The 22071-nt window shown below is 41.5% G+C and overlaps 1 protein-coding gene across 2 annotated transcripts in view; it reads right to left on the bottom strand.

The window, feature by feature from the left end:
- The window catches only part of TCP11L2 (t-complex 11 like 2), a 40555-nt gene that overhangs the window by 2680 nt on the left and 15804 nt on the right, over positions 1 to 22071 (bottom strand). For both annotated transcript variants that reach the window (XM_036866731.1, XM_036866733.1), the window contains exons 4-9: positions 21668 to 21788; positions 20442 to 20662; positions 18425 to 18561; positions 7097 to 7284; positions 6701 to 6882; positions 4240 to 4412 (exon numbers count right to left, since the gene is read on the bottom strand). In XM_036866731.1, coding sequence (XP_036722626.1) covers positions 4240 to 4412; positions 6701 to 6882; positions 7097 to 7284; positions 18425 to 18561; positions 20442 to 20662; positions 21668 to 21788 — 1022 coding nt within the window. The remainder of the gene's footprint in view (positions 1 to 4239; positions 4413 to 6700; positions 6883 to 7096; positions 7285 to 18424; positions 18562 to 20441; positions 20663 to 21667; positions 21789 to 22071) is intronic.

The raw sequence follows: 22071 nt of genomic DNA, 5'->3' as shown, positions 1-22071 counted from the left end.
CCCACTCTCTCTGCCTACCACCACCATGTAAACAAGCCTGGGCCTGATGAGGGACCATGTTGAGGGAAGCCCAGTTGTTCCATCTTAGGCCATCCTAGACCAGCCTGTAGCCAACCAACTCCCAAACACCTAAGAGAGCCCAGGCAAGATCAGCAGAGCTACCCACCCAAGCCACAGCTGACCACAAATGCACGCGTGAGTCCAGCAAGACCAAAAGAACTACCCAGTTGCCCCACAGACTTGTAAGCAGTGACGGAGTTTTAGGGTGATTTGTTATGCAGTAATAGTTAGCTAATAAAACATGCATAGCATTTTCAGGGTAGGGTGGGGAATCTTTTACAAAAACTCAATGTCCATAATTTTAGTTATGTATCCTAAAGCTGAGTTTGTAAACTGGCACTGCCAGTTTGGTCCACGTAGTGTTTTTTAAAAATAGAAGTCATTTAAAATGAGGGGATTTCACATAGAAAATCAAATTTTTGGTTCTTCTTGAAAAATCTACAGATCTGGCAAACTTGGGGGCCCAAACCGCCGCATGGCAAGGGTGAGCACACATCTGAGTTTTCACAGGACAGTTATAAAGTTGACACCTGCTGTCCTGGCATAATTAAAAAGAGCACTCTCAAAAGTGTCCTGGGGTGGAAAATAAATTATATGATCACCCCCCATGTGGGCAACAATCTGGAGTCACTAAGGAAGGGCCACCCCAACTGGCACTGCCACCTTCTCCATTCTTCCTGCTTCAGTGCCTCAGTGTATCTGCATTTGAGACGACTTCACAAAAGCACGCAAATGCATAAATAAGTGAAGCTGCAGTGGTACTGGACAAGCCTTACATGCCCCAGCCCATGCTGCTCCAAGGATGTTCTCTGGCTTTGGAAACAGAAATCTCACAAATAAGGAAGTTTACTAAGGAAAATACACTCCATCGAATACAGATAACTATATTACTGAAACTTATCTCTAAACACTTCTCCCAAAAATCACACGTTTCAGCCAGACCTGATCTAGAACTCAAAGTCCCCAGTGTCCCATGTCCATATCTTAGCCCAAATTGTTTCCTCTTACTAGAATGCCTTTCCATCTCACCTCATCTCTGCCCAAGTCGAGAGCATACTTCAATGCTGATGCTAAAGTCACCTACTTTCTGTGGCTTTTCCTAGCAACTGTTACACTATCACCCCATATTACTGTTACTTGAGAATTTATCTCTCCCTTCTTAGACAGTGGGCTTTCTAAGGGTCAGGGCTATGTTTTTTGTCTTATAATATCCCTGGTCTGGCATGTGGCAGGCACGTCATAAATGCTGCTTGAATTAAAGTGAGATTGGAATGAAAAAGGTCTATAAAGATAAACCCCAAACTGAAAGCAATGGGAGCCAGAGAGGAATGGGGGCTGGAGAAAGCAGTCAAAGATGACTTGGGCCTTATCCATAATTTGTCAACAAGAGGAAATTATTCATGGATGTATCACTTGTATAATTGAAAATTACTTTTTAAAAATGTAGGTGGCTATTAGCATGCAAATAATTTACACAGCAGGTAATCCATAAATCATTTTTACATGGTTTTGGTATATATTTGAAAAAAAATGGTTTGAAGGAAAACTCCCTCTCTAATTACCTTTTTTAATGGCTAAGAACACAGTGGGAGTTGTAATTCCATTGTAAACAAATAGCACATCAACTAAGAACAGAAGAAGGCAGACTGTGGGTACCATGAACTACAGGGGAGGAAAGCCAGGGGTAAACTGGAGCCCTTCTTCTGTCCCAGGGATCCCTCTAAGTGCTTAATGTATTCCAGCTCCTCTGCAGGCAGAGAATTAAGAGGAAACTGTCTACTAAATTCCCCGTTAGGCTGGCTGCTCGACTCTCAAAAGCCGCGTCTATTTTCATCACAGATATGGTCCAAACACTTTTCACAAGGCTGTTTAAAGAATGAAACTTTTTCAAAACTGTTATTATGCTGACAAGTGGTTCTATCTCCTCTGCGGATGAGTCAGTTTTTAGGCCAAGACTAAGGTGACAGAAGCGTCTGTCCACTTAGGAGCAGCCAAACCGAGCCCCTGCCAAAGACGTGCCCTTGGCTTCCAGAGCCCAGGGAGGGACGCTCAAGTGAGTCATTCAAGTTGCTAGGCAACAATACTTTGAATGAGGTTACAAAATACTTCCAGTTTGCAAAAGAACAGGAAACTTGGACTGGGGAGAGCTGGGTGGAAAAAAGTTGCTTGACTGGATTTTAAGAGGCCACCTTGGGGTGGGGCATCTCCTCAACCCCAGCTTCCCTCTCCCTTGACATTGCAAGTACTTCCCTGATCTAAAGCAAGGGCACGGAGGACACCCGATGCTCTGGCCACCCTGCCAATGAGCAGCAGGGCTCCAGCTTTGACTGTAGTGCCCATTAGAGCATTAAGAATATGAGTCAGAGAGGCTCAGGAAGAAGCCATACTCTGCAACCTGCTAGTTATGCGACCTCAGGTGAGAGTTACTTACCTGCTCTAAGTCTCCATGCATTCACCCATTCCACAGATATTTATTAAAGGTCATCTCTGGGCCCAGCATGGTATGGGGAAATAGCAGTGAGCAAATATGTGCCCCGTCCTCGTGAGGCCTGTGCACTAGTGGGGGGTCTCTTGGTACGTGGCAGAGACTGCAGACGGCCTGCCCCTCTTCCTCCGGGGAACACCGTCTCCCAGGTGTTAGCGTACAGCTGGAGACTACAGGCCATGCGATGCATGTCAGCAGTGAAGGTTACGCAGGGAAGGGCTCAGCCACAGGCAGCTGCGATTATGCTGTGTTACTGTTTTCACCCGTCACCCCTCAGCAGCCCACATGCTACACACCAGACGGCTCTTTTCTTGGGGGTGGGGTTGAAGCCTAGAGCTATTAAGTGGCCTGGGTGGCCTAGATCTCCAGCATCCCGTGTCCCCAGGGATAAGAATGAGAGAAACTATTTAAGAGCCTCGACTAAATAATAACAAATACTTGTATTCTTAGGGAAGTCAGTGCTGTACTTTGAAAACTTGCAGGTTAGTCCCGGAATGTTAGTATATTCGAATGCCACGCTCTTTCCCCTGTCTGGTCCATTCCTCACCCTCTGCAGTAGACACTTGCTTTGTGTCCCACATCGCCCTCTTCCCCTTCTTAAGGCCACAGCACCCTGATCTTGTCTGGGGGAAAACGATCTCTTCCCTAGTTTCAGACCAGGTGTTACAGGTAAAGCTGACTCACCTTGGCTCCAGGAATTGAACACGTCTCAAGTTTAAGTTTCTTCCCCTCTGGCCACCATGACTGAGTCAACAATGGGACATGACCACCATCTGGAGTCAATGAGACTCAATTCTGGGGTCACTGTCTGAGCTAAGAGGGGAGGGAAACTGACTCCTTTTTTTTTTTTTTTTTTTTTTTTTTGGCTTGACTTAAACACAGAAAGATGTAGGCTGGAGCTGAAGTCATGTTGCTATGTTGGGAAGAGACTATCCATGGAGACGTGGAGACAGCCAGCCCAGAGGAAGGCAGTGCTGAGGGACCAAAGTGGAGAAACCAGCGCCCAGGACATAGTTTAAGCTCTGATTAAGCTGTACCAGCAGCCAATCCCACCCTGCTCTTTTCTGTTATATGAGCAGATACATTCCCTTTTTGCTCAAGCCACTTTAAAAGCTTAGGTTCTCTGTCACAAGTAATAGAAAAAGTCCTAACTGATACATTCTCCCCAACTCACCAATACAACTTGACCTTAAGATATTCATTTTCTTAGCAATCAAGTACAAAAAAAAGTCTACCCACTATGCCTCTCAGTTCCAGGGTCTTTTTAACTCTGTCTGTCTAAGCCTGACCAACATAGGGCCCTCAGCTCACTCAGGTGAGCTCCCAGCAAAGCCCGTGTCTACTTTCTGTGAACATACTGCCAGCTGGTTTGGATTGCTCTATTGATCTAGGAATTTAACATTACTGGTAGCATGATGTTATTTTCTTCATAAAAACCTATCGGCTGGGTAGTAAGGTAGAAGGCTCTGAAACATCCCCCCATTCTGCTACATATACACACAGAAGCAGCAATGAGTCCCAAACCTTTGAAAATATTAATGCTTTCTTCATATTTTCAATATTTATTCACTCACCAAAAGAAGCAGGTAATCTGTTTAAGACTAAAATTTGACTGACACTTAACATTAGCCAAAACCAGCATGGTAAAGCAAATTGGAATTGAAGCAGAAACCAATAAAAACATGAAGACTCACCAATCAAGGACCAGATAGGATTGTCCTCCTCTTCAATGCTTGAGAATTGACCTACAAGATTAGCTTGAACCTCAGCATCTAGAGCAGGTAAACCTCTCTCCATCAGGGTCTTGTTTACCTCAACACAAGTCTGAACACCGATAGAATTTAGGACTTCCTTCAAGTTAAAGGTCCTACAAAACGTGAAACAAAAATCCCATCAGGGATAGTTTTTATTTAGCAGGATTTTTGTTGTTGTTGTTGTTTTAAAAATATACCAACTTATTTCAAATGTCTACCAATTTTCCCTTATACAGACAATAATTATCTCTATTAGAATGAGCTTAGAAAATAGTAACTCCTCCCAACCATCCTTTATATGTAGCAGATTTGTAAATGCTTAAAACCACTCAATTCTGTGGGTAATGTTTAAATAGGAAAGCACAGACAGAAAAATGTGGTCTCTGAAAATAAGTCTGCAACCCCATCTTCAGGCAGGGCTATCAGAAAGGGAAAGAGTAGGTTCTTTAAAAAGTAACCTATTTACTTCTTAAAATAAACCCTCTGGTCTGAGTGGATTCATTCATAGATTTTTTTTTTTTAATGTGCTTGTAAAATGATGTACTATCAATTCCTTTATCCATGCCTGAGCAGTAAATCTCTAACACCAATCAAAAACAAGAAATGAAGATATTCAGAAGCCAATACCATAAAGACAAGTTACCTAAAACTCTTGACCTATCATGATGAAAGGTAAGAAACTCCTTTGCATTGTTACTTTCAAGTAACTGATCAGTAATCCCAAATATATACAGTCCAGAAAATTGTAAAAAGTAGTTAGTGGTAGGTTATTTAACAGGTAAGGAAAAAGGTGTAATTAGAAACAGCGTTTGTTGGATCCACACTATTGGGGAATGATGATGGAAAATTGCTGCTCACTATTCAGAAAGGGTCTTTAAGACAACTTTGTGCAAAATGGGAATTAAAGGATAAGAGATGGGGGGATGGGGTGGGGGGAATTAGACAAAACAATAATATAATCAGATAGGCAGAACAACTATAAAGAAGATGACTTAACAACTAAGTAGTTATTAAAAGCTAACGTTTATCAAGCACTTAGCATGTGCCAGACACCTGCCCTAAGTGCTTCACATGAGTCATCTTAAGTTCTCATTAACTCTAAGGTAGGTACAATTATTCCCTTCTTACAAATGAGGAGGTGAGACTCAGAGTGATTCAAGATCTTATTCAATGGTACATAACAAGTCAGTAGCATAGCTAGGATTTAAACCCTGGTTTGTCTGACCCCAAAGCCTGTCCTCTTAGTAACCATTTTGCTATGTGCTTTATATTAATACTTAAGCAGTACTGGGGGTTCACTAAAGGCTTAATAAATTAGAATTCCTGGAAAATAATGGTTACCCAGTGTGGGAAAATGCTAAGATAAGATCTATTGCAAAACCAGAGCCAGAGCAGGTTTCTTTTTATTATAGGTCTTGGGTCCTGGAACGTGAAATAAAAGAGCCTGGCAAGTTAGCACCAGGATCAGTAGAAAGGGCAGGGCCTTGACATAGGCCAGGGTTCAGGCCTTGGCTTGTCCTTTTCATGGTGTGCAGCCCAAGGCAAATCCTATTCTCCCTCTGAGCTTCAGGTCAAAATGAGAACTTTGGATGCTATAACCACTTGGGCTTCTTTTGGCTTTTAATATTCTAGGATTTTATCAAGTCATTTATGTGCTCTCTAAGTAATGGGCAGGAGGATGGGAGGTTGGGTGTATCTCCCTTCAAAGAGAGGAATAAAGTCCCTGAAAACACCTGAAAGGGGAACCAGCAAGAGGAGCTGACCCATATGAGACCCATGGAAACATCTGGCCAATGGCTAAGACTAGAAATTTTCTAACTTGGACAGGATTCCCAATAGGATGATCTAAATGCAAAATTGAAATGGGATTCTAGTATTCAATGAAGGTTTAATACTGGGAAATGAATTTGGCAAAAACAAAACTTTCACTGGACTTGCAGAGCACCTCTGAAGGACAGAGATGTCACCACTCTGAAGATTTCACAGAGGCTGGATCAGTGAAGCTGGTAAACATTTCATGGCAGAAAACCTATGGAGTTGGAACAAGTGAATCAGAAAGCCTCTTTGATAGGGCGTTCTAAACACTGAGCGTGATGGATTTCTGGGTTTTGTTGGTTTTTTCCACAACACTGTCAAAGAAGAGTTTTTGCACACACCCATCCTAAGTGGAAACACTATACTCACCCTGGCACTTGTTACGGAAAAGACCTCTCCTTTCCTATGATGGGACATCTAAGCCTTCAGTGATATTAAAAGAAATTCTAGAAGAAGAAGGTGTGAGCTAAGCTTCTCTAAAGCACAGTCCCGAATATCACATCTAGATGTCAAGGTTATTCACATTCTCTGAAACACATGCAGACCCTGAATACAAGGGGAGCAGATAAAAATGCTTGGAACTTACTCTTTGTTCATGCCTTCAAGTAGAACAGCTGAAATCCTTTTTAGCCTGACTGCAAGCTCAGGTAGGCCTTCTGTAATAGCACCCACAATGTTGTTGGTGATTAGGGACAGGCAGGCAATCATTTTCAGTTGATTCAGCTTTTCTGTCAGTTCCTGAAGACGTGCTCCATCTGTCATGAGTGTCTAGAATGTTTATTTAAAATGTAAAAATAGTAAGGGAAGCTCAACACCATGAACATGTAAAATAAGCAATGTTACATCCAAACTCCCATTTTTATCTGATTTCAGTAAAGTCATTAAATCACATGCAACACAGACAGACCAGCTGATTTACAGTTTGAACTTAAGAATTAGAATACTGGAAAACTTGAGTGAAGGAAAAAAAAAAATCACTCACCTCTGGTAATTCTTTTTTCTGATAATCCCACTGTAACAATTTCAAATAACTATTATTTAGCACCAATGTAGGGCTCAGGCTTGGCTTGGAGCTGTTTTTGGCCCCGGGAGTTAAAGCAGTCTCAGAAAGAGAAAGTAATTCTTCACGTACAGATTCTTTTATCCATTCTGTAGTTTGATCAAGAGCACCTGCAAGTGCAAAGGCCACATATTTGTCCTACAGCTGATGGATTCCTTCATTTGTGCATTCCACATGACAGATGTCAGGTTAGGTGCTGGGCATGAATGACAAGACAGCCATGGCGCTCAAGGAGCTGAGCTTAGAGTCCAGATGGGCAGACAGACCTGTAAGCTCACAATTACAGCAGAATACAGTGAATACTAGAAGACACAGCAGGAGTGGAGGGAGGAGAGGCTGTCCAGGACAGACTGTAAGAGGAAGAACTCCATAAGTGACACTTCAGGATACAAGGCAAACAGAGGAAAGAGCTGTCACTCCAGGCTAGGAGAATAGCCCACACAAAGACCCGGAATAGTGAGAAAATATGGTAATTTGGATGCTACAAGCAAATCTGTACTGCTGGTCTATAAAGAACTAGGCGGGAGAGAGAGTGGCAGCAGATGGCATCAGATATGGATAGACAGGCCAGCTCACACATGACCTTGAGTCTTGTGCAGAGAAGGTATTTAGATTAAAGGCACTGATGATTAAACATTTTTGGGTTCCAGACCCCTCAGAGTGTCTGAATAGAGCTATGCCTTTCCCAGCATGCTGGCGTGCACACTTTATTTTACTTCAGACCCAGTTCTAAGGTTTCTCCCTAGAAATGAATTGCTTTTTATACCACATTTCTTATAAAATTATGTATTTGGTAGAATTTATAAGGTGGTGATTGCTTAAAAATGCAGACTGAACACAGGTGCAGATTTTTTAAAAAGACCCAGAGAACAAAATAAAGAATAGTCACCCTGAAAACAGAGGTAATTTATGAGCAGCTCAGTTTGCCACACTTAAGCAACACCACCCCCAGAATTTCACAACTTTGTTTCTCCTCACTTGGCAAATGTTGTTCTTGGTTTTCCCAGTTCTGTTTATAAAGATGTAAAAGACTTGCAGTCTTTTATTTAAAAGGTACCCAACAGACAGAAACAGTGGAAACCATCATGGATATAATTACAATATGGTGGTAATAAGCATTTATGCTGCAAGCTTAATCATTTACAGCTGACAGATTTAAAAGCCCATTTCTTTATCTCAAACAAAAGCAACAGTGTAGCATAGAGGTTCTCAATCCTGGCTGATTGTAGAATCACCTGGGGAACTTTAAAAAGAAAGAAATGTGATCTTGGGCACTGGCTCTTGGAGATTTTGATTTAATCAGTCTGAGATGGGGCTCAGGCATCTGTGTTTAAACACCCTAGGTGATCCTAATATGTAGCCAGAATTGAGTACAACTGGTAAAGTGGAAAGAGCATGAGTTTAGGGGGAAACATGGGCTTTTCTCTAAGGGGTCTGTTGAGATTTCACTCCCACAAGCTAGTACACTGACTGTTCTATGTGGCTCCAAAATCGAGGTCAACCCTATGAGGCACTGGTACCCTCGGTTTTTCATATGGAGAAGAGCCTCTCCATTCATTTCTTCAATGACAACTGAGCACCTACTATACACCAGATACTATACCAAGTGCAGAGGATTCACAGATGAGTAAACACAGTCCCTATACTCAAAAACCTCCTTATCTACCAGGAGAGAGAAACAGAACAATAGGCAATGGTTTTACAGGTGCATTTACCTAAGAATTTCTCAGGGGCAGTGGAGGCCCAAGAGCACTTCCCCACCAATATATGTTCCTGTTTCCTGCCAGGAAGGCTTGGCCTAACCCCCCTGAAACTATCTCTGGTTCTCTCAAATCTATATCCTGCCAGTCCTTAGTGGTCCAGCCTCTTCCTATGGGAAGCCTTTCTTGATTGTATGGACCCATCCTTATCACTGCCTTCTTTTTTTTAATATATAAATTTATTTATTTTATTTATTATTTTTGGCTGTGTTGGGTCTTTGTTGCTGCGTGGGCTTTTCTCTAGTTGGGGCGAGCGGGGGCTACTCTTCGTTGCGGTGCACAGGCTTCTCATTGCAGTTGCTTCTCTTGTTGCGGAGCACGGGCTCCAGGTGCACGGGCCTCAGTAGTTGTGGCGCACGGGCTTAGTTGCTCCGTGGCATGTGGGATCATCCTGGACCAGGGCTTGAACCCATGTCCCCTGCATTGGCAGGTGGATTCTTAACCACTGCGCCACCAGGGAAGCCCTATCACTGCCTTCTTGAGGCACATCTGCCTTTGAATTTTTGATCTGGCTGTCATTTCTCTTAAATAGCTGACCTGAAAAACAGCTTCTCTATTTATTAAAAAAAGTTATTAAATAGTTCATGTGCCTTTAATATTACTAGTGATATGAAAATGAGACTCCTTGAGAGTCCAAGCCTATGACGTTTATTTTTTATATAGCTTTCCCTTGACTTAGCTCATAGCACAACCTGATAGGTGTGTGAGATATCTGGCCTTGTCTTGGCAGACCCCTTTGCGTTGGAAACTAATCAAACATTTTTCCAGTGGTACTTGTCATTTAGTAGGTTCTCAAAAAGCCTCTGCTCTCTATATCTGGCATGAGAGACCCGGTAGGTTTCCTATTTAATTCACCATCCCTGGAGGTAACCATGGGCTTAAGTACTGACTCAAATAGTCTCCTTTAGACTGACAAATTGATTTGGTCCTATATGCCTGAAGATATCTTTCCCTTCAACTGTCATGCAGTTAAATGTTTACTAATATACACTGTGCATGCAAATCAAACTGGAAGACACAGGGTGTTTTAACTCTTTCAGAAAGCAGAGGAGGGAACACTTCCTAATTTATCTTATGAGGGCAGCTTTGCTCTGACACCAAAACCAAGCAATGGCATTATAAGAAAAGAAAATTACAGAGGGACATCTTTCATAAATACAGATGCAAAAATCCTTAAGGAAGCATTAGAAAGGCAATAAGATAAAGATAATATACCAGGGCCAAGTGACTGGATAAACATCTCAGGATTGCAAGCTTGGTTTAACACTAGAAAAAAAATCAGTCACTCTAATTCGCCACATTAACACAATCAAGGAGAAGAAAAATATGACCAATTGAGTAAATGCAGAAAAAGCATGTGAACAAGTTTAATATGTGACCTATTTAGATAAAAATTCTCAACAAACTAGAAATAGAAGAAAACTTCCTTAACCCCAAAAAATGACATCTATGAGAAGCTGCAGCTAACATCATACTTAATGGTCAAACAATAAACATTCTTCTGCTAGAAAAGCAAGGATGCCCTTTCTCATGACTTCTATTCAACATTTGATTGGAGGTCCCAGTCAGTGCAATAAGATAATCCAAAGAAATAAAAGGCAACATGATTGTATATACTATAGAAAAACCTAAGGAATACTCCAAAAAGCTATTAGAATTAATAAGTTAATTTAGCAAGGTCTCAGGATGCAAAGTCGATCCTCAAAAATCAATTATATTTCTATATGCTAGAAAACAAAAAGTTGTATAAAATAGCATTTATAACACCAGAAGAACATAAAATGAGATTAAATGTAACAAAATGGAGCTTTCCTGGTGGCGCAGTGGTTAAGAATCTGCCTGCCAATGCAGGGGAAACAGGTTCGATCCCCGGTCTGGGAAGATCCCACATGCCGTGGAGCAAATAAGCCCGTGTGCCACAACTACTAGGCCTGTGCTCTAGAGCCGGCGAGCCACAACTACTGAGCCCACGTGCCACAACTACTGAAGTCCATGTACCTAGAGCCCGTGCTCTGCACACAAGAGAAGCCACTGCAATGAGAAGCCTGCGCACCACAATGAAGAGTAGCCCCCGATCACTACAACTAGAGAAACGCCGCGCGCAGCAACGAAGACCCAATGCAGCCAAAAATAAATAAATAAAATAAATTTTAAAAAAAATTACAAGACCAGTACACTAAAACTAAAACAATATTGCTGACATAAATTAAAGATTTAAGTAGAGATACTGAGTTCACAGATCGGTAGACTCAACATTATTAAGATGTCAATTCAACATAATTCCAATCACCATCCCAGCTGGCTCTTTTGCAGAATGAGATAAACTAATTAAAAAATGCATATGGAAATTCAAAGGACCTAAAATAGGCAAAACAATTTTGAAAAAGAATGAAGTTGGAAGACTAACACTATCTGACTTCAAGACTTAGCCTCAGTAACCAGGATAGTGTGGTATCAGCTAAGAGTAGAAATATAGATCAATGGAAAAGACTAGAGAGTCTAATAAAAAGGAATGAAGTATTGATATGTGCTACAACATGGGTAAATCTTTAAAACACAATACTAAGTGGAAGAAACCAGACACAAAAAGCTACGTATTATATGATTCCATTTATATGAAATGTCCAGAACCGTCAAATCCATAGAGACAAAAAGTAGAACTGTGGTTGTCAAGGGCTAAGGGAAGGGAGGAATGATGAGATACTGCTAATGAGTTTGAGGTTTATTCTGGAAGCATGAAAATCTTATGGAATTAAATACTGGTGATGGTTGCATAACCTTGTGAAAATACTAAAAAACACTGAATTATACACTTTTAAAATTTAATTTTATGGTATGTAAATTATATCTCAATTTAAAAAAAGAATAAAGAGTTCAGAGATAGGCTCACAAATGTATGGTCAATTGATTTTCAACAAAAATGCCAAAGCAATTCAAAGGGGAAAAGATAGTCTTTTTCAACAAATAGTTCTAGAATTGGATATATGAATGGAAAATTTTGAACCTTGAAATATATTGCCTTGAAATGATTCATAAGCCTAAAAGTCTAAAACTTCTAGAAGAAACACCCAAAAAAAAATCTTCATGACCTTAGGATATACAAAGATTTTGTAAACAATTCACTAAATGCACAAACCATAGAAGAAAATTTTGATTATTTGCACTTCATCAAAATAAAAAACTTCTTCTTTCCAAAGGATAGGGTTAAGAGAATGAAAAATGCAAGCCACAGATGGGAAGAAAGTTTCACAACACAAAAATCTGACAAGGGACTTGCTTCCACAATATATAAAGAGCTCTTCAAATCAATAATAAGACAACCCAATTTAAAAATGGGCAAAAGATTTGAACAGACAGTTCATGTAAGAAGATAAATAAATGGCCATTTAGCATATAAAAAGATGCTAAACATCATTAGTCATCAGGGAAATGTATATTAAAACCACATGAGATACTTTCACATTCTCTATAAATATATATAGGGTAAAATTTAAAAGACTGATAATACCTAGTGTTGGTGAAAATGTAAAGCAATTGGAACTCTCATACACTGATGGTGAGTATAAAATGGCACAACTACATTGGAAAATAATTGGCCGTTTTTTCTAAAATTAACCATATATTTACCATATGACTCAGCCATTCCACTCCTAGGTGTTTATCCAAGAAAATGAAAACACATGCCCACACAAAGACTGGTACACAAATGTTCACAGCAGCTTTATTCATAGTAGCCTAAAACCAGAAACAACACAGATGTCCATCAACAGGTAAATGGATAAATGAGGTATGTAATCATATAGGATTACAATAATAGGATAACTTTCAATAATATAAACTATGGATACTCAAAACAACATGAATGAATAGCAAAAACCTTATGTTGAGTGAAAGAAGCTAGACAGAAAAGTGAACATACAGTATGATTCCATTTAATATGACGTCCTAAAAGAAGCAAAACTAATCTACATTGATAAAAATTATATCAGTTTTACCTCGATGGGGGGAGGTTGGTTGCAAGGGGCCTGAGGATTCTTTCTGGAGTGACAGAAATGCTTTATTTCTTGTTTCTAGTGGTGGTTACATGGGCATATTCTTTAGTCAAAACTCACAGAACTATACACTTAGAGTTGGCGTGTTTTTATTGTATGTATTGAATGCTTCAATAAAGATTTTTTAAAAAGATATGGGTTATGGGTTGGCCAACTAAGTCACCGAGTCTAAGGCAAAAACCTAGCAAACAACCTATGTGATAAAGTCACATAAAGCTTTATCAACACAAAACACACGTAAATATTTACATTACATAAAAGCCATCGACTGTGCTATTTAGTGCTTCAGAGAATTCAGTCCAGGGAATGCCCTGTGGACTCTGCCAGTTTGGTATGAATGAGTTTAGTATTTGAGCTTTCTGAGATGAATGCATCAAGGGTATCCCTGTATGGATGCATCAAGGAATACAATTCCCTTCTCTACCGACTTCTAATATGGTACCTAAGCGTGAAATCTGAGTGACCCTTAAAAAGGCAATGACTCTACATCCTGGACTTGGGGGATGGCCAGGCTAGCTCTTGGTCTGTACAGTTCTGAACAGGCACCATTCAATAACCTAGGAGAATGGTGCAGAATACATGGATGGGAGTCCCTGATGTTGTCCAAAGCTTTAGATGGCCTCTATTTTCAATATTCTGGAAAATATTCAGAGCAAATACCCCAATTTTCAGTTAGAAGAATGTAGTTCTCTGATCCATGACATCCACTCTTTTATGCCTAGCAACACCTCACCTTCCCTTTTTTTTGGTACTGATTTTGAGAAATCATTTTCCCTCACGCCATGCTTTCTTTTTGTGAACATCAATTAGAGGTCCCATGGCCAGGCAACCTCCCTGACCAGGGGTTGGCCTCGCTGAGTCATATGCCCATCAGACTCCTTCCTAGGACTCTGAATGATGACCACAGCGTTCAAGGATGGCCCATGTTGAAGTGCACAGTAACCGTCTGAGGATGGAGCTCGGAACTTTCCCTTGCTTTCTCCTCCCCAGATTCCTGATGCCCTCCCAGTTTCCGGCCTTGCGCAGACTCAGGTATTTTCGCTTTTCTGTAAACTGCCCCACTCCTTCCATTCACTTCCTTTTCTGCTAAATCAGCCAGTTAGTTTCTGTTGCCTGCGATATGCCCCAGCTGATATAACACAAAATTGAAAAATCCAAAGAAAGGAGCCAAAGCAGCAGCTTGGTTTACTCCCGACTTGGCCATGAGAGACCTGGCTTCCAGTCCCAGCTCTGCTACTTCTCAGCTGTGCGGCTCTGTCTTTGGGCAGGTCGTTGCTGAGCATCAGCTTGCTCATATCGAAAATGTTTCATAAACATTTCCGGAATGCCTTGGGTGCCAGGCAAAGACAATCATAATGCAGTTTTATATATTTCTGAAAAACATTTATGTCCCATAAGGATTTCTGAATCACATGAAATGAAGTTCCTGAGAACATTTTATCAGATATAAGAGATTATCTAAATAAATAAAACCTTTTCTTTCTGAGTATCTGAAAAATTACTTGTGGCCTGGCCCCCCAGGGGTAATGTGCCATTCTTTCTACAGATAATTTAGTTGTTGGATCTAATGTGGTTACTTTGTTGACATTTAATACATTCACCCAACCACTGCCTAAGGCTTTCTTGGGTATATTTTAATAGGGCAATTATATAAAATCTCTCTGTCGGCAAAATACAATTTTTTGGGGAGTCAATTAAGAAACCCAGAGTGCTTCTCTGTATTAATTTTCTCAATAATTATTTTATAAAAATCATGTACACACAAAAATCCAACACTTTTGTCCTTCTGTGCAATACTGTAAGACTCTTATTTTGATACTAGGGCACAGTGGCCGACTTTTGGCAGAGTGACTTGAGGATATAATTAATAGTTGACATACACTCTGCTTCCTGGACTCTTGATTTCTCTGGGAACATATTTAGATCTGGGCAACAATGACCTACTTGCACAGCTGGATTTATTCTATTCTTAAATCTCTGGAAATATCCAAGTCAATGTGAAAGATGCAAATGAAATATAAGTCACTAAGCCTGGGTTTTAAGGAAAGAAACAAATCATTTGAGATGAACGAAGCTGTAGTTCAACCCTACAGTAAGGAATTTGTTCAAGATTACAGGCTATCTTGACTCAAGACATGGAGACATTTGCACACATGTGTATATACACATATACAGGGACACAAATGAAACCAACTAATGAATCTCAGGAAAATACTGCTAAGAATGTGGTTATCATAGTTCAGGTTTCAGATCCACGTTCTATGTAGGGTTCTATGTCCCATAATCCCTCTCTGCCTTTGAAGCCAAAACAATATAGCTCTGAAGTCATAGAATTTTTGTTGTAGAAGGATCCTTAGAAGTCATCTAGTCATATCTGTCACTTGATGCTAGAGCTCCCTCTGCAAATCCCCCCAAGATAGTCGATACATTGTCTGGAGAGAGTCAGTTTTGCATAATGGTTGAATGCACATGCTTTGGGGCAGAGACATAGCTGGGTTATCCAGGCTTTACCACTTACTAGCAGTCACCTAGGGTAAATACCTTAACCTCAGTTTCTTCTTTTATAAACAGTAGGTGATAACAGTACCAGCCTCATGGGGTGACTTGTGAAGCTTGAATGAGCTAATAAATGTACGGTGTTTGGCACATAGTAAGGACTTGGCACACACTAAGTGCTCAAACAAAATGTTAGCTAGCATGGGCTACTATCAGTAATAGAGAGGCCCATTCCAAAGTTAAAACAGCAGCTCCAGCTGCTAGGAAGGCCAAAATTGGCTGTCTGCTGCTTCCCTCCCATGGGTCCTAGTCTGCCCTACAGAGCTTAACCAAAGCCCTGAATCACTATCGACAGGGAAGGAAGTGCTCATGGCCCACCTGAGTCTCCCTGTTATCAAGCAGAATGGGCCCAGCTTCACTGATTGTTCCTTCTGTCACCCTCCATGGCCCAGGCCCTCTTCCCTGGACAGGCTCCAGCCTGCTGGAGCCCCTTTTCAAGTGGCATCTGTTTGGCTTTGTTTACATGAGGCTATCATATTGACTATCTTGACAGAAAAGCTCAGTCCACGAGGGGTAGGGTGGGGTGGGTGCATCACCTAACCCAGCCTTACACTGTGGTTAACCGAAGCCCATAGGCTGCTGTCAAGGGTTTGCCAATGAGGGAAGCAGTTAACCAGCCTCTTGCCAGCTGTCCAACATCTGGCATCTCAGCTTCCTCACCTGTGAAACAAAGAGAATAACAGTACCTCTCTCACTGAGCAATTGTGAGGATTCAATGAGGTAACACGTCCTCTACTCCCATTCTTTCCTGACGTCTCTTCCAGTCAGGTTTTAATGCCCACTAGTCCACTGAAACTGCTCCTATCACGGTTACCAAGGATCCTCACACAGTCACATCCAATGGTCAAGCCTTGGCCTTCATCTTTCTTGACCATTTAGCAGCACTTGTCGCAGCTGATCGTGTTCTCCTTCTTGAAACACTTTCTTCGCTTGTCTTACAGGACACCACCCTCTCCTGGCTGTCTTCACCTCTCTGGCTACTCTTTCACAGTCTCTGTTGCTGGATCCTTCTCCTCTTCTCAAGCTCTAGATGCTCTAGAGTCCCAGGTCAGGGCCATTCAGTATCTACACTCACTCCCTAGGTAACTTCATCCAGTATAATACTGTGGATAAGAGCATGGAGTGGATAAGAGCATGGAGTGGATAAGAGCATGGAGTGGATAAGAGCGTGGAGTCAAACTGCTTGGGGTGAGTCCCAGCTCTGTAACTCACAGGTTGTGTTGTGGAGGGAAGTGATTTAACCTCTCTATGCCTCAGTTTCCACATCCATAAAATGGGGAGTAATTTCCTCAAGTTTTCGTAAAGATTAAATCAGTTAAAACAGGTAAAGTGTTTAGAATGTGGTAAGCATTCTATACATGTTAGCTACTATCCAGTTCCATGGCTTTATCCACCATACAGATATTGATGACTCCCAGATGTATATCCCCAGTGCCCACCATTCCTCTGAACTCTAGTCTCTTATATCTAAATGCCTCCTGGCATCTTCATGTTGATGTCAAACAAGATCTCAAAGTTCACACATCTAAAATTGAATGCTGACTCCATACCATCTCCCACCCTTCTTTCCCTGGTCTCTCCCATCTTTCTAACAGGCATCACTCTTCACCCAGTTGCTTAGAGTCACCCTCAACTCTCTTTTTTCTCTCATCCAACTTTCAGCAAAACTTCTTACTCCATTTTCAAAATATAACCAGAACCTGACCTCTTCGCACTACTTCCACCACTACAACCTGGACCAGTCCACCATCTGCGATACCACCTAATAGGTACCCCTGTTTCCCTTCTTGCTCCTGTACAATCTGTTCTCTGCCCAGGAGCCAGTGTATACTTAAAAAATCAAAATCAGATGTTGCTCCCCTGCTCAAACTCTCCAGTGACTTCCCATCACACTTGGAATGAAATCTAAATTACTCTCATTTCCTAACAAGGCTCTTTGTGACCTGCCTTTGCCTACCTCTTGGCCTCATCTGCTACCACTCTCTCTTGCCTACTCCACTCCAGCCACACAGTCTGCCTTGTGTTTGTCCAATTTCACAAGCAAGTTCCTGCTGCAGGGCCTTTGTAGGTGCAGTTCTCTCTGGCTGGAATGTTCTTCTCTCACATCTTCCTATGACCCTTCCTCATTCCTTTGTAAACTCCGCTCAAATAGTTACTTCTTAGAGAGGCCTTCCCAGTCCACCGCATCTGAAAAAACACCCCCTACCCTCACTTCTGTCCCGTTACTATCCGTCCCTTTATCCTATTTTTCTTCATAGCACTTAATAACACATCCGACAATACATGTTTTTTGTTTGTCATGCCTACTAGGTCAGCTCCTTGGGGGCAGCAGCTTTATTCTGTTTTGTTCTATCCATAGCACCCAAGGTGTGTCTGGGACACAGGAGGTGCTTAATAAATGTTTGTTTGTTTGTTTTTTAAATGTATGAAGGGCTTCCCTGGTGGCGCAGTGATTAAGAATCTGCCTGCCAGTGCAGGGGGCATGGGTTCGAGCCCTGGTCTGGGAAGATCCCACATGCCGCAGAGCAACTAAGCCCGTGCACCACAACTACTGAGCCTGCATGCCACAACTACTGAAGCCCACTCACCTAGAGCCCGTGCTCTGCAACAAGAGAAGCCACCGCAGTGAGAAGCCCGCGCACCACAACGAAGACCCAATGCAGCCAAAAATAAATAAATTAAAAAAAAAAAAGTGAATAGTGTTTAGCACAGTTCCTGGGTCAGAGTCAATAGCTATAAGTTTATGATGTCAATTTTAGAAGTTAAAAAAATGTTGAACAGAAATGCCAAAAGTCTTTAGTGATACTATTTAAGATGTCAAAAATAAAAATATCATACTTTTACTCAATTTCAATATATATACACACTTATATTGTACTTACTTGGAGTTTCTTCTAAAATTTCTTGGAACTTGGTTCTCTCATAATCTACCAACTGGCGTTGAAGATGTGGTCTCAGACTCCTAATTGTAAAATTGACCATGTCCATTTTCATGAGGTCCAGGACATGAAATATTTGTCTAAAAATTTTAGAGTTAAAATAGTTAGGTGATTAAGAAATCAATCTGAAATTCGTTAACTATTACTAATTGTACCGGCTGGAAAATATAAACATCCCCAAAATGGTTTTGAAATCCCAATCACTTTGACAATGTCACTTTTCACAAAAGGCATTATACATGCATTCCAAATGTATTCTTCCAGAGATCTCAAGAGTATTTGCTTTAGCAAATATACCTCCAGCTGATCCATTACATTCAGCCATAAACTGATAGACACTAAGAAGCATAAACAATGAGTCTTAACAATAAGACAAAAAAGATTCAAGAAGGAATTTTCATTTGAAATTTTATGGAGTCTGAACATAGTGTACATTGTTTCTGTTCCTAAGGAAAGAAGAAAAAGAAAAGGAAAGAAAGGACAGGGCAGTAAAGCACAGGGGAAAAACACTGCATTTTAGAGTTGGGCAGCCCTGTATTCAATTGCAGCTTTACAACTGACCAGCTCTGTGGCCAGGAACAAGTTACTCAATCTCTCTGAGCCTTAAGTTTCTTCATCTGTGAAAGGAAGGGACAAGATCAACCTTGGAGGGATGTTGTGAAGAGTCAATGAGATAATGAATGCAAAATGCAGAGGAGAGTGACAGCCAGTAGGTGCTCAATACATGAGGAAGATGAACACCACAGAAAATCCTTCAAAGCAAGGATTCTACAACTGGAGAATCTCAATCTGCCAGAGCTGAGCGCAACTCTAAGGATACTTTCAGCCTATTTTACAGATGGGGAAAGTGTGACTTTGAGAGGTTGTCAACTTTCCCAGAGTCACAAAGTAAGTAACCCGTTATATGCAAACCAGCTTCCTTTTCCCTTCCCTTTCCTATACTATTACATGAAACTTAATTCTCAATGTGGCTGTATTCACAAAAAAAGGAGAAGAATTCCCCTCAATGGCAAAAAGTACTGCAGACTCCTCTTTCCTCTGGGATCACAAAGAAATTACTGTCTACACAGCCAGATTAGAGTCTTACGATCTTACTGTACACATCACTTCCTGAGGGAAGCTGTGGCAGAGATAGCTGGCCGACCACCAAAGGTCCGTGTTGCCTTCCTGCAGTGTGGATGTGCGGCTGGGAAATGTGTTTCCAGACAGCAGCCACATTTCCCAGGCCACCTTCAGTGTAGGTGGTACCATGGGACTAGGTATAGTCAATGTAATGCATTGCTTCTGGGCCTAGGTGGTTAAACACTGGACATGCCTTCCTCATGATCTCTTTCCCATTCACCAGCTGAATGTAAAGGACTCCAAGGCGCTGGGCGAGGGTGGAGCCAAGGAGAGAAGGAGTCTGGGTCCCTGAATGACACACGGAAGGCTGCCTGACCAAGAATCCCTGACTCGGACTCTGACATGAGTGAGAAACAAACGTTTATTGGTTAAATCACTGAGAACTCAGGGTTTACATGTCATAGCAGCTAGCAATACCCTAACTAATGAAGAAGCCTTCCTGGATCCTTAACTAGATTAGGTCCCCCTGTTGGAGGCTCCATTAATCCCCTCTACTTCCCTTTTCATAGCACTTATCACAACTGTAATTCCTTGTTCAAGAGCTGTCTCCCCATTAGACTGTAAACTCCCTGGGATCAGAGACTGCATCTGCCTTTTTCATCACTGCACCTCTAGGGCCCAGCACTGCCAACTAACAACCTTGTTGGGTCACGCAATGTGAAAACTCCATGCACACAATAAATGACTGACTTGTCCCTCGCTTAGGTGGTTTCTTCCTAGGGTCAAGGGTTCCTTTGGGAGAGGAGGAACCCTTATTCTGTGTTCCTCAATTCCCACACTTCCCTTCTGAATGAACTCAAAGGTACTCTAAGAAAATGCAAGCAGCAGAACCGCTAACCTCAGCACGTCCACGATGTTGCAGGTAGCCTTTAACTCTCTGATATCATCATCTCGCACAGGAGCGCACAGCTTTCCCATCGTACTGATGACGTAGTTGGCCAGGCCTTGGATGTCGACAGTACTGTGCTCAGCCTGCTGCCTAATGAGGTCTGCGTCCAAGACTTCACAGATCTGGTTGCGAAGCCGGTTGCCACCAGGAGTCAGAAAAGAGAGGAGAACCTGTACAGGGAAAGGAAAAAAAATTAACAGCATCCTTACATGAATAAAGGTTGTCATTTCTAATTTCAGTGTCTAGATGACCAAGCTCCCTGTCCATATTTTAATGCCCCGGATGCCACAGAAGTTTGCATTGAGCGGTGGATCAGAGGAGCACTCCAGGGTCCTGACTCTAAAAAGAAAGCTCTGTCTTCTGAATGAAAGCCTCCCCTCCCCTCCCATGGGAAGTTACTAACACTATCGGAATGAAAACAACTGGCAAGGAAGCAATACTATTGAAAGAACTTCAAAAGGTTTACAGAGAAACCATGCAAAGACAAGTTGCAGACCATGGCTCCAAAAGAACCCTTTAAAGAAGGGCAAATAGAAACATCCCCATGGGCTCTATTAGTATATTTACATGTGAAATATTACATATTATATGAGCAAACTATATTGTGTATTCACTACACAGCAGACACTGTACTTATACACACAGCACGTGGTTAGGAGAACAAGCTCTGAGCCGGAGTGCCTCAGTTCAAATCGCTTCCACCTCTCAAAGCTGCGTGACCTTGGGTGAGTCAGGAAACTTGGTTTCTTTATATAAGATAATAACAGGCATAACTACCTCACAGCATTATGGTAAAGATAGATGAATAATCTAGTGCTTGGCACAGAGCAAGTGTCTTGTAAAAGTTAACTATGACTGTCATCTGATTTAATTCTCACAACTACTCCGGAGACAGACTTAAGAAGCGAGAGCCTGTCGCTAAAGCAGGTCTATCTAACTCAGGCTCTGTGCTCTGAAGCACCACAGCCACTGCCCTACATGCTAAGCATTGGCTTGAGTTCCTGTCGCTGCCCTGTTTTCCCAGCCTGCACCCCATTCCAGGAGGTGCAGGAAGAAACCCTTTTGGTGATTGAACTGGCTCAGTGTTTCAAAAAGAGTCTCCAATACTCTTTGCAGGACATGAAAACAGGCTTTGGGGGGAAAATTACTAATTAATACAGACAACATCAACTTGCCTCTCTGATTTCTTCAAACAGTTTGATGGCGTGTTCATACTCAGGGGGCTCAGCGTTCAGTTCTGATTCCAAGACGTCCCAGAAGGCCTGGTGGACAATGTGCCTCACTCTACCGGCCAAGCTACAGGAATGAAATGGATCGTTTTTTAAAATAAGCACTATTTTTCCTGATTATAAAAGAAAGATGCTCATTGTATACATCTTAGAAAATGCAGAAAAACAGAGAATAAAAATTGCTCATAATCCTATTATTAATCTTTTGACATATTTGACCTATGTTCAATGAATGCATTGTTTTAATATAATTGTTTTAATACTGAGTCTGTACAATATTATTTCATTTAATATTCTGTCTTAAGTGTCTCCCCTAGATTTTTTAAATGCTTCCACCTTATAGCTTTTGA

The sequence above is a fragment of the Balaenoptera musculus genome, chromosome 10 (genome assembly GCF_009873245.2).
Source record: "Balaenoptera musculus isolate JJ_BM4_2016_0621 chromosome 10, mBalMus1.pri.v3, whole genome shotgun sequence".
NCBI lineage: Eukaryota > Metazoa > Chordata > Mammalia > Artiodactyla > Balaenopteridae > Balaenoptera > Balaenoptera musculus.
The sequence above is the reverse complement of the archived record's forward strand: the minus strand, read 5'-3'. Positions and strand labels throughout refer to the sequence as shown.